General features: G+C 44.1%; 1 protein-coding gene across 1 annotated transcript in view; it reads right to left on the bottom strand.

Moving 5' to 3' along the window:
- Nucleotides 1-653: 653 nt before the first annotated feature.
- The window catches only part of ESYT2 (extended synaptotagmin 2), a 108,423-nt gene continuing 90,179 nt past the window's right edge, over nucleotides 654-18,897 (bottom strand). The window contains exons 16-22 of the mRNA XM_062192936.1: nucleotides 14,068-14,217; nucleotides 11,614-11,987; nucleotides 10,200-10,298; nucleotides 6,722-6,853; nucleotides 4,498-4,603; nucleotides 3,253-3,302; nucleotides 654-3,137 (exon numbers count right to left, since the gene is read on the bottom strand). Of these exons, the coding sequence (XP_062048920.1) occupies nucleotides 3,092-3,137; nucleotides 3,253-3,302; nucleotides 4,498-4,603; nucleotides 6,722-6,853; nucleotides 10,200-10,298; nucleotides 11,614-11,987; nucleotides 14,068-14,217 (957 nt within the window). The 3' untranslated portion in view covers nucleotides 654-3,091. The remainder of the gene's footprint in view (nucleotides 3,138-3,252; nucleotides 3,303-4,497; nucleotides 4,604-6,721; nucleotides 6,854-10,199; nucleotides 10,299-11,613; nucleotides 11,988-14,067; nucleotides 14,218-18,897) is intronic.

Here is an 18,897-nt window from a genome sequence, read left to right on the forward strand (position 1 = left end):
GGCTAGGCAGAGTCACACTGAGATGGGAACAAAGGATCTGTATCAAGTGATCTGATGTAGGTGCTCTGAAACATGGGAGAATTCACACACAACAAGTACAAATAGTATACTGTACCTGTTTTCTAAATTATCTGGTTCCACACTAAAAATTTCATTTTTGAAAGACAAAGGAGAAACAAAGCACAATTGAGCTAACATAAAAGTTTTATTGAATAAATACGTGCACTGTCATGTAAAATTAGTTGACCAAAAAAGACATTCTATAATTAAAAAAAAAAACAAAAAACAAAAAACAACCCTCTGCTGTTCTCCATGTGCAGTGGGCGATCCAGCAAGAACTGGATTTAATGTAGCAACCGGAGAATAAACGCACAGCTATACACAATGATTCGCATTTGGCTTAGGTTCTTGAAAAAGGACTGACAGCTTGACAAAGAATATCTGTAAAAGGAATTATAGTACAGAATATAAATTGTGGCAAATAGAGCTACAAGGCTTCTTCTGTTTTAGTCTGACACTTGAAAACAACACCTTTGGACTTTAAGGCACAGGAAAAGCAACCCACACATACGAGCTAACAGAGCTGCCCTTCCGATTTGTCTCAGTTAATTTTCCTCCATTGGTTTGGCTTAAAGTGACAAGTTAAAGTTCTCTTTTCCTAGATAAGTTGGTTATTAAAACTAAAAATCAGCATTTTGAGAACAACTTGAGAGTGTGTTCACCATTAGGATCCTGGAGTGCTGAGAGTATGGCCTTGAAGGTAATTCTAAACCATCCCCACACAATACAAAGGGAGGGCTCATCTGGGAGGGCTCCAGTGCCTTGGAGTCATCCCCTTTCGTTCCTTCTGTTCAGAGAACGGAGAGAGCCACCAGAGGCCTCAGACCTGCAGGTGGGAACCTTGTGTGCAACCCCTGAGAGGCCCTCCCAACCTCGGAGTGTCAGAGGTCAGTGCACTGTGCTACTAAACTGGCTTCCCGTGGGCTTCGTACCTGCAGTTGTATTTGTTTTGCCTGATTGCGTAAGTAAAGCATCCCTGTAAGTAGAATACACACTGAACAGATTAAGTAGAGGGGTGTCAAACCCAGATGTTTGGGATGCTGATAAGTACTGGCATGGTGAAAGTCTAGCAAGTGTTTCTCCGCTTTTATAGATAGTGACTGAAGCCCTTCGAGAGACCTCATTAAAAAAAAAAAAACAAACCTTCAAAAAGTCCAATAGCGTGGGTAAGCAGTTAGATTTGACAAGCTATTACTTGTCTTTCTCATGCTACTGAAATACCTTAAATGTTTTGTGTGCATACAGGTTCATATGTATGTGCAACAAATCCACCAACTTCCCCCTAGAATGATCAACTCTATACACTTATAGGAAATTATTTAGAAAGTGGCCTCAGGATAAAGTGTCATTAAACAGGAGACGGTGAGATTGTACTGGTCTTTATGATTAACATGAAATGTGTTGTGAAGCTATCAACTGCCTATAAATAAACACATGGTTCAAAGTGTAAGCTAGAAACTGACATAAAATGGAAATCTGCTGCCAGGGAGGAGAGTGTAGAAATAACCACCAGCATCCACCATAGGCACTTTGGTATGTTTGGTCATAGGAGTGTCCCTCAGTTACATCTCCAATTTCAGTTACAAAGCTACATGTTCCCCGGGACGTGGATACATAGTTTAGAATGTTCTCATGGCTATTTTCATCACACAGCTTAAAACAGACACGGAAAAACCTTCCTGCATATGTGCACACTTTGTTTATAGACATGCATAGCTCACGACACTGCCAGGCAGCCTCACCTCACAAGAGGTCTGGGGTATTCTTAAGTATACAAAACATGCTGTTAACAGTCTAGAAAGGAAAAACGATCTCAAAATAAAAATTGTATAACCACACCCCATTATTAAAGTCAGTCATGGCTTAAAGTGAGGAATCCCATGAAGGGTTACTTAAAACCCTTGGCCGCTGGGTCAAACCCCTGGGTTCTTGCAGGGGCCCATGCATCGGCAGGATGGCACCACGCTCCACTTCAAAGATGACACATCCTATGTATGATGTACAACTAGGTTCTCCTCACAGTAGCAGGGGAGTGAATGAGCTATTAGTTTGTAGTGCAATATCCTATCCACTCGCCCTGACCCACTTCGCCTTCAGAACAACATCATGCAGCTCTCTTTCTGGGTTGGAAAACACTAGAAATGAACACAGCTCATGACCGACAATAGCTTAATTGCTAACATTGAAAGCCTGTTCCCCTATATTTAAGGAAAAGTATAATGTGTGTATCTGTGCACTATTTCATGAATAAGTTACAATAACCAATTAAAAATAAACTTAAGACATTTCATTGTATGTAAGAAATATCAGATTAGTACATTAAGGTTTATAAACCATGACAACTCTCTTAATACTTTATATTACTCAGTTATTAAACATTTTCCTTAGAAGCCCTTCAACTGATTTCTCAATAATACATCTATATATTTATGAAAATGTTAATATTTTGAATACTTTATCATTCATAATGGGCAGAAATATACGAATATTAATAATCTTGAAGTTTTTCTATTTAGAAAGAAACACCACAAAATAGGTCACTGTCAGAGAACTTTTTGTGCAAAGATGAAAATGATTATTTGTCACAAGAATTTAATAAGTTTTAGAAGAAAATATATATTTCCTTGATCCATTTTCTTCTGAATTCAAATCAGCATGTAGAGATTATAAAAAATAGAGTCTATTTACATGGCATAGTACACCTCAGTGATATACAAAACAAGGCAACAATAAAGCGTGTACATATATACGTTTCCTTAGATACAACGGACACAGTTTACATAACACAAGTAACTACTATCCTATTGCACAATGTCATAACTGGTGAAATCATAAAGGAAATTTAACAAACAAAATTTCATGATAATGTTGGCCAGATTTGCCTCGTATGGCAACAGTTCTATAAAACTATTAAGGTATGTATAACTGAATACATGAAACTATAAAAATAATGTTGGTTTGTCTGTGAGAGGGCTGTGTTCTGAGCAGAGGCGCGCAACACACCAAGGAGGGTGCCTCACGTCCGGTGCGGCTACGTTACCACCTGTGGTCTCCCCCCGTCTTCTGTGAGGTCATACCTGTGGGAGCACAGAAAGATGGTGGCAGACACAGGGCAGGTTTGCAAAGTGGTCCGGCATTCGCCAGGGGGTGTCTGTCTTTATTGCTGCACAGACCTGGGGGGGGGGCACTCACCATCGGGTCCAGCCTTTGGCAAGGTCTTCCGATGCCAGGGCAACCAGCACCTGTGGATTATTAAAACAAACAAAAAGTGGTTTGGGAAAGCAGGCTGAAGTGCTTCCCTTAGATCTTCTACCACTTCCGATCTCTCTGATCTCTTCCTGCTCTACTCTGGCAACGTGGACTCTGCTTTCCTGTGGCTCTCGTGTTTTGAAACTTCTTGCCCTATGATTCAGCTATCAATGATTACATCTAAAAGATCCCTGTCTACGCAGCAATCTGAAAACCCAGCATGAACATCGCTGAGACTGAGGGGCCTGGGCTGAGCTGCACATTCACGGCGGCGTGGCTGCTGACGAGGAGGAGCCTCCGGCTGCTGCCGCCGAGCGTCGTCTGACGTCACAACTCCTCTGCCCTCGCTGAACCTGCGTGCACGCCACTGAGGGAGAAGAAGCCTATGCGAAAGTTAAATGTGAATACGGACTAAGACTAGAAGAAATTCAGAGCAACAAAATCAATGATTTGTCAGAAAAAGAACAGCGTGGTAGGCTGAAGAGGTGGAACTGTAAGAGAATGAGTTTCCTTTCTGTTTTCCTTCAATGTAATATTTGAACAAAAATCTAAAAAAATCTACCTTTTCTCCACTAAGAGTCCATAGCTTTAGTATGATATAGAAGCCAGTAATAGGCCAGCGCCCCGGCTCACTAGGCTAATCCTCCGCCTTGCGGCGCCGGCACACCGGGTTCTAGTCCTGGTCGGGGCACCGGATTCTGTCCCGGTTGCCCCTCTTCCAGGCCAGCTCTCTGCTGTGGCCAGGGAGTGCAGTGGAGGATGGCCCAAGTGCTTGGGCCCTGCACCCCATGGGAGACCAGGATTAGCACCTGGCTCCTGCCATCGGATCAGCGTGGTGCGCCGGCCGCAGCGCGCCTACCGCAGAGGCCATTGGAGGGTGAACCAACGGCAAACGGAAGACCTTTCTCTCTCATCTCTCTCTCACTGTCCACTCTGCCTGTCAAAAAAAAAAAAAAAAAAAAAAAAAAAAAAAAAGCCAGTAATAGGAGTGTGTGAAAACAATGACAACATCTGCAGACTACACCCACGGCTGAGCCGGGCGCCTTCTCAGCCCACTGTCTTACACACACGCAGCCTGCGAGCTCTGCTTTCCACATAGGCAGGTATGATCTAGAGAGCCTGACAGTCAGCACAATGCCTACTTGTTACAAACAGTAGGGTACAGTTAAGGATGTTTTAAAAACTTACTTTGCCAAGAAGCCCTTTGTCTTTGGACAAGAAGCCGCCACTGTTCTTCACAGCCACGTCCAGGGTTCTCCTCTGCACCTCGGGTAACGAGACGCTGAAATCAAAGCTGAAGCAGAAACAGAATCCACTTTACTTCCTCCGTACTTTTCCTGTACTTTTTTTTTTTTTTTTTAAGATTTATTTACTTACTTGAAAGTGAGAGTTACAGAGGAGGAGGGAGGGACAGAGATCTTCCATCTGCTGTTTCCCTCTCCAAATGGCCACAGTGGTCTGGGCTGGGCCAGACCAAACCCAGGAGCCTGGAGCTTCCTCCGGGTCTCCCACACGGGTGCAGGGGCCCAAACACTTGGGGCCCTCCTCTGCTGCTTTCCCAGGCACATTAACAGGGAGCTGGATGAGAAGTGGAGCAGCAGGGACATGAACTGGCACCCACATGGGATGTCAGCCTTGCAGGCTTTACCTGCAACGCCACAGTGCTGGCCCCAAACTTTCTTATAACTAAAAATGGCATTTCTTCTCCTGAGACTATTCCAAATGTTATTTTTATTGTAAAATTGAGCTCTTCTGGTTTTGATCTAGCATTTCATGAAGACTCAAAAGCCATTTTTTGCCTGTTATTTCCAAAACAGAAGAGAAGACTCTGGCATCCTAGAAACGTCTGGATCCCTCTGTGCATGGCTCCCTGACTCTTGAGTGAGGAGTGTTTTTGGAACTTGCGTGTCTGATTCTTCATAGGAGTCACACTGTGGGACGGAATTCTCAAATCCAGAGTAGTTTCCTCACCTAGGCTTTACGATTGCTCTTGCCTAATCTTTTTTTTTTTTTAAGATTTATTTTATTTATTTGAAAGACAGAGTTAGAGAGAGAGGTAGAGACAGAGAGAGAGGTCTTCCATCTGCTGGTTCACTCTCTAGATGGCCACAACGACCGGAGCTGAGCCGATCTGAAGCCGGGAGCCAGGAGTTTCTTCCGGGTCTCCCATGTGGGTACAGGGGCCCAAGGACCTGGGCCATCTTCTGCTGCTTTCCCAGGCCATAGCAGAGAGCTGGATCAGAAGAGGAGCAGCCGGGTCTCGAACTGGCACCCATATGGGATGCCGGCACTTCATCTTGCCTAATCTTTAGGCCATATCCTACTATCTCCAATTCAAAACAATTATCATGTGACAGTAGCTTCACAGAAAGGTAAAGGTCCTCTGAGACCTAATTTTTTCTTGAATTTTTTAGATAGAGAACTTCTATCTGCTGGTTCACTCCCCAGATGCCTGCATTGGTTGGAGCAGGAGGGGCTGGAGCTAGCGCCAAGAACCACAATTCAGGTTCCCCATGAGGGTGATGGGAACCCAAGCATGTGAGCCATCCCCTGCTGTCTTCCAGGGTGCACATTAGCAAGAAGGTGGAATCAGAAGTAGAGCCTCGACGTGAACCCAGGCAAGAAGGTGGAATCAGAAGTAGAGCCTCCACGTGAACCCACACTCTATCTGATGCAGGCATCCCAAGGAGCATTTAACTGCTGCATCAAATGCCCTCCCCAAAATATATGTATCCTTAGATTCTCAGTTTCAATTTATAACAAAGTATCGGCAGCCATAACTCCCTAAAATGAAAGTTCTTCAGGGCGACCAATAATCTGATCTTTATTTAATCACTAGCCTACCTGTCCACAGTTTACATTTGGAATGTTTATTTTTATTACTTTTTTTTTTAAAGATTTTATTTACTTATTTGAAATGCAGAGTTACAGAGAGGCAGAGGCAGAGGCAGAGGCAGAGGCAGAGAGAGAGAGAGACAGAGAGAGAGAGAGAGAGAGAGGTCTTCCATCCGCTGGTTCACTCCCCAGATGGCCACCATGGCTGGAGCTGAGCCGATCAGCTGGGAGCTTCTTCCAGGTGCAGGGCCCAAGGACCTGGGCCATCTTCCACAGCTTTCCCAGGCCACAGCAGAGAGCTGGATCAGAAGTGGAGCAGCCAGGACACGAACTGGCCCCCGCTACGCCAAAGCACGGGCCCCCATTTGGATTTATCATGTTTAGCACTTTGACAAGAAATTCAGAATGCTTACTTATTTATCTTAACGAGTACGTGTTTACTAAATGTGGAGTTTTCCACTTATATTTCTCAACAGCGCATTGATTTACACACTTTAGTCACTCAAAGGTACTGCGTGGAGCTTTCTTAATGTATTTTACCCATGCCACCTCTTCTGCGCGGGATGAAACATCGTACCTTTGATCAAACACTGGGTTTAATGTCTTCTTCGACACGTGCGTTTTCCTCCTGCCTGACCTCCTTTTGTCTGGTAATAAATACATGCGAACATATGGATCAGAGCCATCTTCAGAAAAGGCAATGAGGTTTCTGATAACACAAACCAGAGAAGACAGATGTTAGAGAATTAGCATCACATTCAAATGTACTTTATCAAGTTTGACTTTAGAGTCATCTTAACGCCGAGAAGCCAAAAGGAGTAACAAATGAACAGCAAATACTGTGAAGCATTTTTTAAAAGATTTATTTATTTGAGAGGCAGAGTTAGAGAGAGAGAGAGAGAGAGAGAGGGAGAGGGAGAGGCAGACAGAAAAGTCTTCCATCTACTGGTTCATTCCCCAAATGGCTGCAACTGCTTGAGCTGGGCAGATCCGAAGCCAGGAGCCAGGAGCCTCCTCCGGGTCTCCCATGTGGGTGCAGGGGCCCAAGCACTTGGGCCATCCTATGCTGCTCTCTCAGGCCACCAGCAGAGAGCTGGATTGGAAGAGGAGCAGCCGGGACTTGAACTGGCGCCCATACGGGATGCCAGTGCAGCAGGCCGAAGTCCAACCCACTAAGCCACAGTACCAGCCCTGTGAGGCATATTTTTGTCTCCCTACATTAGCTTGCTGGCAACTCAAATTTCTCTTTCACCAGCTTTTGCCAGAGGCAACTTTTGCCTCCATTTCTTGATTCCAAGAACATTCTAAGTCCTCACTTTCTGCTTCTAGTATAGAAATTACTACGTTACCTTTCCATAATACTTTTTTTTTTTTTTTTTTTTTTGACAGGCAGAGTGGACAGTGAGAGAGAGAGACAGAGAAAAGCTCTTCCTTTTTGCCGTTGGTTCACCCTCCAATGGCCGCTGTAGCCAGCACATCTCGCTGATCCGAAGCCAGGAGCCAGGTGCTTCTCCTGGTCTCCCATGCAGGTGCAGGGCCCAAGGACTTGGGCCATCCTCCACTGCCTTCCCGGGCCATAGCAGAGAGCTGGCCCGGAAGAGGGGCAACCGGGATAGAATCCGGCGCCCCAATCGGGACTAGAACCCGGTGTGCCGGCGCCGCAAGGCGGAGGATTAGCCTGTTAAGCCATGGCGCCGACCCCACAATACTTCTGTTTCCTCCCAATAAGGGTACAGAAGGGGTCCACGCACACAATGGGTTTCCAAAAAGTTCATGAAAAATGTGTATTATGAAAAATACTATGCACAGATTTCAACATTCTTTGCACCAAAAATAAATTATCTTTTAATTCTTTTTTTCCACAAACTTTTTGAAGTCCCTCATGTATTTTTTCTTTAAGATTTATTTCTTTATTTGAAAGGCAGAATGAGTGAGAGAGAGAGAGAGAGGTAATGCTTTTCCATCTGCTGGTTTATTCCCAAAATGACTGTAACAGCCAGAGGCTGGGCCAGGCTGAAGCTAAGGGCCTAGAACTCCTTTTGCATTTCCCATGTGGGGTTCAAGGGCCCAGGCACTTGGGCCATCATCCACTGATTTCCCACATGAGTTAGCAGGGAGCTGGATTGGAAAAAGCATCAGATGGGGTGCCAGCATTGTAAGTGGTGGCTTAACCTGTTGTGACACAATGCCTGCCCCATATATTCATATATAGACAGTGAGAGAGAGAAACCGAGAGAAAAAGGTCTTCCTTCCGTGGGTTCACTCCCCAAATGGCCGCTATGGCCGGCACTGCGCCAATCCAAAGCCAGGAGCCAAGTGGTTCTTTCTGGTCTCCCACATGGGTATAGGGGCCAAAGCACTTGGGCCATCCTCCACTGCCTTCCCGGGCCACAGCAGAGAGCTGGACTGGAAGAGGAGCAGTCGGGACAGAACCTAGCACCCATATGGGATGCCGGCACCACAGGCGGAGGATTAACCAAGTAAGCCATGGTGCTGGCCCCTCCATATATTCTTTAAAAGACTAGGGAGGCCAGCGCCACGGCTCACTAGGCTAATCCTCCACCTGCAGTGCCGGCACACTGGGTTCTAGTCCTGGTTGGGGCGCCAGATTCTGTCTCGGTTGCTCTTCTTCCAGGCCAGCTCTCTGCTGTGGCCCGGGAGGGCAGTGGAGGATGGCCCAAGTGCTTGGGCCCTGCACCCGCATGGGAGACCAGGAGGAAGCACCTGGCTCCTGGCTTTGGATTGGCGCAGGGCACTGGCCGTAGTGGCCATCTGGGGGATGAACCAACAGAAGGAAGACTTTTCTCTCTAACTCTACCTGTAAAAAAAAAAAAAAAAAGACTAGGGCAATACCTGTCATGAGCATATAAACATTCTGGATCTTTTGAACCAATAAATTTATTCCTGGAAACAACCCAAAAAATAATTCAATAAAGAGAAACCTGTTCATTATGTTACATGTAACAGAATCTAAACATCCCACAACAGAGAGTGTTATATAAATTATAATGGTCAGAGTATCATAAAGCAAGTAAAATAGTTATTCATCCAGTAGAAAATATTGATGACATAACTTAAGAACAAAACAATTATATCCTAGGATTATAGTAACAGAAAATATAGCCTTGTAGAGATAGACTAGAACATAATGCAAAACACAGATGTACATGCATGTGTTTAAGTTATACGTATGGTTGTTAGGGTGGTGGAACTATAGATGCTTTTCTCAGAAATTCTCTTCAGTGTTACTGCATTTCTTTTTTTTTTTTTAATTTATTTGACAGATAGAGTTAGACAGTGAGAGAGAGAGAGACAGAGAGAAAGGTCTTCCTTCCATTGGCTCACTCCCCAAATGGCTGCTATGGCCGGAGCTACGCTGATCTGAAGCCAGGAGCCAGGTGCTTCTCCTGGTCTCCCATGGGGTACAGGGCCCAAGCACTTGGGCCATCCTCCACTGCCCTCCCGGGCCACAGCAGAGAGCTGGACTGGAAGAGGAGCAACTGGGACTAGAACCTGGTACCCATATGGGATGCTGGCGCCACAGGTGGAAGATTAACCAAGTGAGCCATGGCGCTGGCCCCTGCATTTATTTTCAATACTTCAAACAGTTCATCCTAGATTCTTAAGCTTTCTTGTTAGACTGAATTCTCACCAGTCTCTTGGGATCCTTGCCATATTTGCTTTCTTTGGTACTTGGAGATAAAACCCATTCCTCCCAAACACAAAAGTCAAGACAATTCGCAGATTCAGGCATAATGACTTCAGGCTCTGGTACGCGTTCTCAGTGCGGGGAGGGTATCCTTGTATCCTGTACACTGCTCAGAGAACCGGGCACGTGACAAATCCTGGGGTACGCGTTCTCAGTGGGGGGAGGGTATCCTTGTATCCTGTACACTGCTCAGAGAACCGGGCACGTGACAAATCCTGGCACCCTTCAGCAGTGCCATTTGTAATAGAAAAGTGCAACCTAAGCGATCAGGTTGGTAAGCCGAGAGGGAGGTATTTTTTGGTCTTCTTAAATGTTCACGCTCAGCACGTCGGCAGCGGCCACTCACCTGCACGAGTGGACGACCACGATGAGCTTGTTTCTCTGTGAGCTGTGTCGGATGGTCAGCTGGATCTGCCCCAGCGGAGACTGCCCCAGGGTCGTCCCACTACGCAAACAAAGCAGAGGTACAGCTCAAAAAAGCTGCGGTCCACTGGTATGATGGACATAGTAAGAGAATTCAACTCATGTGGACAAAAAAGAATTCAGTTACCCAAGAACTTGAGCATAATTTGAAAATTCTGCATAAAGCTGAATTCAGATTTCACGTGAGGATTCGATATAACTGAATCATTCAAACTGACAGCTTTGCATTGAGAGCGCCAAGTGGAAAAGAGACGCAGTGGTCTGCTCCATGCAAGCGTCAGTTCTGTGGCCCCTGCTGGGCGGCTCCTGCCTGACACCACCTATCTTTGTGTTCTTTCTCAGTCTGCTAAGTCGCCGTTGTGTTTTCATTCGGTGAGCGCATCACCCCTTCCTTTAACTTCTCTTTGCTCAGGGTTGAAGCACAGGATCTTAAGACAATGAACTTTCTTGCTCTGTGTTCCCCAAGACCACGTCAGCTACTCCCCAAATCTAGGTCTCCTGTTTCAGTTCTATTTCCTTCAAGAAAGTGAGAAGGAAGAGACTGATTTCTCTTTTCCAAAATCATGGACACAAGATTGTATGAAAGAAGAAAGCCCCGTGTGGATCAAAGGCGGCCTCGCAGGTGCGCGCCGCAGACCCTGGTGTGCTGTGTGCTTTTCTAATTGCCAGGCTTTCAGCTCTGCCTGATTCTTTGACTATTTTTATTACTCAACACCCCTCTTTTGACAACTAATAGGATGGTCAGTTTTTGTCCTTCTACCTAGAGGAAAAAGTGAACATGGGATGCTTGTGATGAACACAGATTGTTTCTTCCCTCTTTATCTGAAGAATTCATTAACAGGTCTGTGGATCATGGGATTTAAATAAGACGTCAACACAAACATCCAAAGACAAAAAGGGACTGGGTAGAAGTAAGGGATGTTGATCAAACATGAACTAACAGGGCCTATTGTACAACAAAGAGAAGCCACCCCTCTGCCAGCCTTCGTGCCACACAGTTAAAAGGCAGCAGGTCGGCCCTGTGGAGTCCCTGTTCCTAGCAGGAGCAGAGGTACACAGTAGCTTCACAGCTCTCAGCTTCTTGCCTTTCCTGTTGGTAAAATCTGTCACTCCATCTTTTTGTAATCTTTAAAGGATTGGGCCCTAATAAAATGGCAAGTTCTATTTTGAAAGTCAAAGACTCGGCAAAACAGAAACAGGACCCTAAGTTCTTCTGGCTAACTTAAAACCCCATTTTCCCCCCTGCGGTACACAGGATGCATACTCTGTATTGACCCACCCCTGCAGTAGGCTGGGCACATATCCTAGTTTTGTTCAACTACACAAAGAGCATTTACTTTTCGAGCTGTCGCAGTCTTTGCCGCAGCTCCTGGGTGGCGATGGGCAATGATATATCTGAGGCTATGCTAGGGGTGGGCTCCTTCGCTGAGACATGGCTCGGAGAGGCCAGGAGGCTGGAGGAGCTTCGGCCCAAGTCACGTGGGGCCGTTGGGCTGGCTTCAGGGGGCTGGGCTTTGTCTTCCACACCAGGCTTATCTCCACCCCCAATGACTGGAGTGGAAGGAGCCGTGCTGCTGCCACCGGTGCCGGAGGATACAGACACCTGGGATTTGACAGGCATTTTCCTCCCTTCTTTGGAAACAGAGGGTCGTTTTACTTGAGCCGAATGTTGGTAGTCTGGAGACCTTTCTTGCTTTTCAAGATGGAGTACCTAGAAGTAGAAATAAAAAAAAAATTAGTGACACTAATAATATTTTGATACTTGAATAGATTTAGATGTGTTCATTTGCAAACATTTCTTTAAAATTTGGCTGAAAATACTAAACAATTTAGTCTATCTGTTCAGTTATCCGGTTATTACAGAAATACCATATCACAGTAAGTTCAAAGGACAGTTTAAGTAATCAAAATGCCACTTCTGTTCATCCATCCACCATGTCCACCACTTTCGTGTCTTCCCTTAGTCTCTTCCATTCGCATGTGGGAGAGTGTTCTTAAGGGAAGAGCACGTTTAGTCACGTGCTCTTTTCAGGAGACTGGATTCCTTATTTTACTTGGATGGTTTCTGTAAACACCCCCAGAGAAACGAAGCAAGTCCAGAGCTCCTATTACCCAGCAAGATCAGCCCCCAAACAATGACGCATTAGTATAGAGTGGGGGTGCCTGCACAACCCGCACAACCCACACGTCTGAGATATGATGCATGTGAAAGCCGTCGTGAGTCTCCACCACACGCCAGTGAGCAGGGTCTCCACTCTTAGGTTATTGTGATAGCTTGAAGATTTTCTCTGTTTTTATGAAAAAAAGCTGCAGCAAACATCTTTCTGTTCATTGTGTCCCTGTGTTTTGTATTATTACCAACTGTCAGCTATCTGGAAGACGGCCCATCGATCTAAGCGGCCTTTGGATTTACAGCTTGCAGAAGTTTCCTTGAAGGGTTATGCCAATACCACCTGTCTTGGCCAAGGACATGGAGACCATTTCCACTACATGCTTGACAGATTAAATCTGTTTAAAATAGCTTTTTCAGGGGCCAGTGCTGTGGTGCAGTGGGTTAAGCCACCATTTGCAGCACCAGCATCCCATATGAGTGCTGGTTCGATACTTGGCGGCTCCACTTCTGATCCAGCTCCCTGCTAATGTGCCTGGGAAAGCAACAGAGGATGGTCCAAGTGCTTGGGTCTCTGCACCCACATGGGAGACCCGGATGAAGCTCCTGGCACCTGGCTTTGGCCTGGCCCAGCTCTGATTGTTGTGGACATTTGGGGAATGAACCAGTGAATGTAAGATACCTCTCTCTCTGTAACTCTGTCTCTCAAATAAATAAATGTTAAAAAAAAAAAAAAAAACACCAAAACCAAACCAAAACAAAAGGTATTATAGAGGGAAACAATGTATTTCAGTATAATTAAAAATTTTTTTCAAAGTTGGCTCATTTTCTTTTGCATTTTTTTGATCAGTGAGTTTTAGCATTTTTCAATATTTTTGCCAATTTTTATTTCAACATTTCCTTAAATATTTACAAATGAACTGTGATCTATTTTGGACAAAGAAGTATTTGTAAGTTTCAACTATAGTAGAGCTTTGTTAAATTCTCTCTTAAACAACCTTTGAAAATTCAAGCTTGGTAGAAAACTCTGGTAATATATAGTGACATTTTCTGGATCAAAAGATGAAACACAGGGGATGGCACTGTGGTGTAGCAGGTAAAGCCACTGCCTGCAGTGCCAGCATCCCATATGGGCGCTGGTTCGAGTCCTGGCTGCTGCACTTCTGATCCTGCTATTGTGCCTGCGAAAGCAGTGCTAGATGCCCCAAGTCTTTGGGCCCCTGCACCCATGTGGGAGACCCAGAAGAAATCCAGGCTCCTGGCTTTGGATCAGCCCAGCTCCAGGCATTGTGGCCATCTGCACAGTGAACAAGTGGATAGAAGACCTCTCTCTCTTTCAAATAAATACATCTTAAAAAAAAAAAAAACAAAAAACAAAAAACAAACAAACAAAAAACATAGTTGGGCAAAAATAGTGAATAATTTGGGGCCTATTCAAGCAACCTGGAAATACTACTTTTGTTTTTTGAGTCCAGCCTTTATCACCTCTCCCCACATTCTGATAACATTCTGCTGCAGTTCCTAGTCTCCGAAACAGAACCACTGAGTTGGTGACAGTAACCACACAGCACCCTGTCCTGGGGCGGTATCTGCCACACTGGATAGCATCCACAAGCATTGCTTCCAGCAACCTACTTCCTGCCCATCCATTACGTATTTATTGCAAAAGACTATACAATACCCTGAGGGCAATCTTCATTTTTATAGTGCTGTTTGGACCTGAATTACTGAGCTGGAATCGCTGATTCACGGTCATGTCATCGCTTGCAAGGAGCTGGCTGAGAGGGATCTTCAGGTTCCCCAGAGAACACTGATGCTGTTCATCTTTGACCTGCAAAACATGGGACAGAAGATAGATTCACTTGGAAACAAAGGTGCAGAAATTACAGACAACGTAGAAAGGGTCACAAAATTAACCATCAAAATCATATTTTAAAAAAAAGCCCCGGGGCCAGTGCTGTGGCACAGCGGGTTAATGTCCTGGCCTGAAGCACCGGCATCCCATATGGGCACTGGTTCTAGTCCCAGCTGCTCCTCTTCTGATCCAGCTCTCTGCTGTGGCCCAGGAAAACAGTAGAAGATGGCCCAAGTCTTTGGGCCCCTGCACCCATGTGGGAGACTCAGAAGAAGCTCCTGGCTCCTGACTTCAGTTCGGCACAGCTCCGGCCATAGCGGCCATTTGGGGGGTGAACCAATGGAAGGAAGACCTTTCTCTTTGTCTCTCTCTCTCACTGTCTAACTCTATCAAACAAATTAAAAAAATTAAAAATTAAAAAATAAACAATCCATGGGCCAAAGAAATAAATCAAAAGAGGAATTAAGAAAATAATATTAAACAAGAGAGTAATTACTAAAAATAACAAAAATGAAGTCAAGACAAATCAAAATTTGTGAACTGTAGCTAAAATAGTACTTAAAAAGAAATACACTGGATTAAATGCCTGTATTGTAAAAGAAGAAAGATCTCAAAGTAAGCTTTAAGAAGCTAGAAAGAGAGAAGCACATGAAACACAAATTAGGCAGAAGAAATTAAGTCATTATCATTGCAGAAATCAATGAAATAGTAAAAAGTAGTGATGCTAATGAAACCAAAAGTTGGCTCTTCAAGAAAATAAAATTGATAAATCTCTTACCAGACAGATTAGAAAAGAGAATACACAATTCCAATCTCAGGAAGGACTAAACTGGCATTGCAGTAGGACATTAAAGGAATGCTATGCATAATCTTATGCCAAAAAATTTCAACAACTGAAATGAAATGAACAAACCCGCTGAAAGACATACATACCAGGAATCATTAGGAAGAAATAAATAACCTGGACAGACCTTTATCTGTTGATTGAATCGAGCTTGTATTTTAACACCCTTTCACAAAGAAAACTGCAGGCCCAGCTGGCTTCATTTGTGAATGCTATCAAATAGATAAGGGGGGAAAATACGAGTGCTACACAGACTCCTCCAGAAATCCAAGAGGAGGGGATATTCCCCAACTCCTTCATGAGGCCAGCACTGCCCTGCTACCAAAACTAGAAAAACATTATTAGAGGACAAACCAGCAAGCGACAGGCCAGTATCCCTCATGAGTAACCTGCCAACATTTTAAACTAAATTTTAGTAAACTGAATTGAACAATATGTGGATAATATATCACATCATAATCAAGTAGGGAACTGTTTGCAAGTTTTTCTTTTGTAAATTTTTTAAGGTAAACAAATTTCATGTAATTCATATACACAGATTTAGGAACATAGTGATGTTTCCCACCCTCCCATCCCTGCTCCCACCCTTCCTCCTCCTTCCTCTCTTATTCTCTTAGTTTTTACAATGATCTACTTTCAGTTTACTTCATACTCATAAGGTGAACCCTACACTAAGAGTTCAACAAATAGAAAAAAAAAAACTGTTCCTCAACAGTAGAGACAAGGGCTATAAACAATCATCAAATCTCAAAATGTGAATTTCATTCCTATATATTACACTTGTGGTACTCTATTAGTTACCACAAATCAGGCAAAACATATGGTATTTGTTTAGGACTGGTGTAAGGTTTTCAAATGTTAAATCTTGAACCAAATTAATCAAAGTTTTTAAGGTTTAACATTTGAAAATCATCGATGTAGTTCATATTTAAATGAACTAGTGGCAGGGGTAGAGGGACACCTTCTCTACCAGATAAAAGGCATTTAGGAGAGTTCCAATCCGCAACAGCCTCCACAGTGAGACGTGATCAGGAGGCTAAGGAGCCCACTCACCACCACACGTGTCAGGGGTTCTGAGCAGGGCATTGACACAAGAAAAGGGAGCAAGATGTCCAGAAAGGAAATAAAGAGGTGGAGATATTATTAGCAAATAACACGATTGTCCACTTATGAAATCCTAACATGTCTACACTACTAGAACTAATAAGCCAGTCAAGTACAGTGGTATAAGATTATATCAATACATAAAATCAACTGTATTTGTGTATATTAGTGAAAAAATAAAAAATCTAAAATTTAAAATACACCACTTGCAGGGGCCGGTGCTGTGGCGCAGCGGGTTAATGTCCTGGCCTGAAGTGCCGGAATCCCATATGGATGCCGGTTCTAGTCCCGGCTGCTCCTCTTCCAATCCAGCTCTCTGCTAAGGCCTGGGATAGCAGTAGAAGATGGCCCAAGTCCTTGGCCTCCTGCACCCATGTGGGAGACCTGGAAGAAACTCCTGTCTCCTGGCTTCGGATCGGTGCAGCTCTGGCCATTGCAGCCAACTGGGGAGTGAACCAGCAGATGGAAGACCTCTCTTTCTCTCTGCCTCTCCTCTCTCTGTGTAGCTCTGACTTTCAAATAAATAAACAAACAAACAAAATACCACTTGCAGTACCATCAAACACATGAGCTAGCCTCGGAAAATTTGACAGAAATACACAAGATCTGTACTGTATAGAAATTTTACAAAACGGGGGGCCGGTGACTGGCATAGTGGTGAAGTCGCTGCTTTGGGCACCTGCACTCCAGGTCAGAGTGCTGGTGAGAGTCCAGCCTCCCTGCTTCCAAGCACTCCAGATCAGAGTGCCTGGTGAGAGTCCAGCCTCCCTGCTTCCAAGCACTCCAGGTCAGAGTGCTGGTGAGAGTCCAGCCTCCCTGCTTCCAAGCACTCCAGATCAGAGTGCCTGGTGAGAGTCCAGCCTCCCTGCTTCCAAGCACTCCAGGTCAGAGTGCTGGTGAGAGTCCAGCCTCCCTGCTTCCAAGCACTCCAGATCAGAGTGCCTGGTGAGAGTCCAGCCTCCCTGCTTCCAAGCACTCCAGGTCAGAGTGCTGGTGAGAGTCCAGCCTCCCTGCTTCCAAGCCAGCTTCCTGCTCATGCGCACCTTGGGAGGCAGCAGGTGGCAGCTCAAGTACTCGGGTCCCTGCCATCCAAGAGGGAGATTTAGGATTGAGTTTTGGGCTCCTAGCTTTGCCTGGCCTAGACCTGACTGTTGTGGGCATTTTGTGAGTAAACTAACGAACAGAAAATCTCTCCATGTCTGTCTCTGCCTTTCAAAGAAAATGAAAATAAATAAAAATTAAACCCTCCTCCCCAAACTATAAGACACTGATGAGGGGATTTTTGAAAATACCTAAATAAATTCATACAATGTTTCTATGGAACAGAAGGCTGAACACTGCCGAGATACCAATTTTGATCATTAGATCTACAGTTTCAATGCGATTCTTTCCAAACTCTCTCAGAAATGGGCAAACTGATACTAAAATTCATACGGAAATGGAGACTAAGCATAACTAAAATAATTTTTAAAAATAAAGTTTGAAGGCTTACATTATCTGATTTTAAGGTTTATTTATAAAGCACCAGTAATAAAGACAGTGTGGAACTGGCATAAAGACAGACATATAGAACAATGAAAACAGAAGGCTTTCTTGAAATAGACCCTCACATATGGCCACTGAAGTGCTACAAAGATGCCAAGCTAATTAAGTAGGGCAAAGAATAATTTTTCAACAAAAACTGTTGAACAATTGTATAGCCAGCCATACATTAAAAAAAAAAAAAGAACCATAATCTTCCCTTATGCAACAAATATATTAATGCAATATGAATCACAGACCTCCAGAAAGAAGAGATGAGAAAATTTTAGAAACTCTAGGTCTCACAAATATTTCTTAAATGGGATACAGAGTAGGAACTAAAATGAAAAAAAGTGTTAAATTGAACTTCATCAAATTTTAAAACTTCTGCTGTGCAAACTATGGTTACAAAATGCAAAATCAAGCCACAGATTGAGAGAAAATATCTGCAAAATGTGGAATAAAAACCATTTGTTTCTAGAATATATTAAAACTTCTTACAGTTCAGTATTAAGAAATCAATCTCACCAAAAAATGGGCAAAGTAATTGAATAGACATTTCACCATAGAAGACGCACAGATGGATAAATAAACACAGAAAGATGCCCAACATCCATAGTAGTCACAATTAAATTATCATGAGATACTAACAGTAGTTCCCTGTTATCCACGGTTGACACTTTAAGATTTACTTTGAAAGTCCGAGTTGGAGAGACAGAGACATAGATCTTCCAACAACTGGTTCACTCCTCAGATGGCTGCAATGGCCAGTGCTGGGCCGAGCTGAAGCCGGGAGCCAGGAGCTTCATCTCTTTCTCCCATGTGGGCCATCCTCTGTTGCTTTCCCATGCCCTTAGCATGGAGCTGGACCAGAAATGGAGCAGCCAGGAAGTGAACTGGCACCCATGTGGTCTGCTGGCATCACAGGTGGTGGCCTTACACCAAAGTCTATATACATATGGTTTCTCCTATACAATCATATATGATAAAGTTTAATTTATAAATTGGGAACATTGATAACAATAATAATAAAACAGAACATTTATAACAATATATTGTTGTAATGAAAGTTATCTGAATGTGGTGTCTCTTTATTTCTCTCTCAAAAACACCACCTTTCTTCTCGTGATACTGAGGCTGAACTTCAGAACTGAAACTGTGGAAAGTGAAAACCATGGACCGGGGGA

This window comes from Lepus europaeus, chromosome 5, assembly GCF_033115175.1.
Source record: "Lepus europaeus isolate LE1 chromosome 5, mLepTim1.pri, whole genome shotgun sequence".
In the NCBI taxonomy this organism is placed as follows: Eukaryota; Metazoa; Chordata; class Mammalia; order Lagomorpha; family Leporidae; genus Lepus; species Lepus europaeus.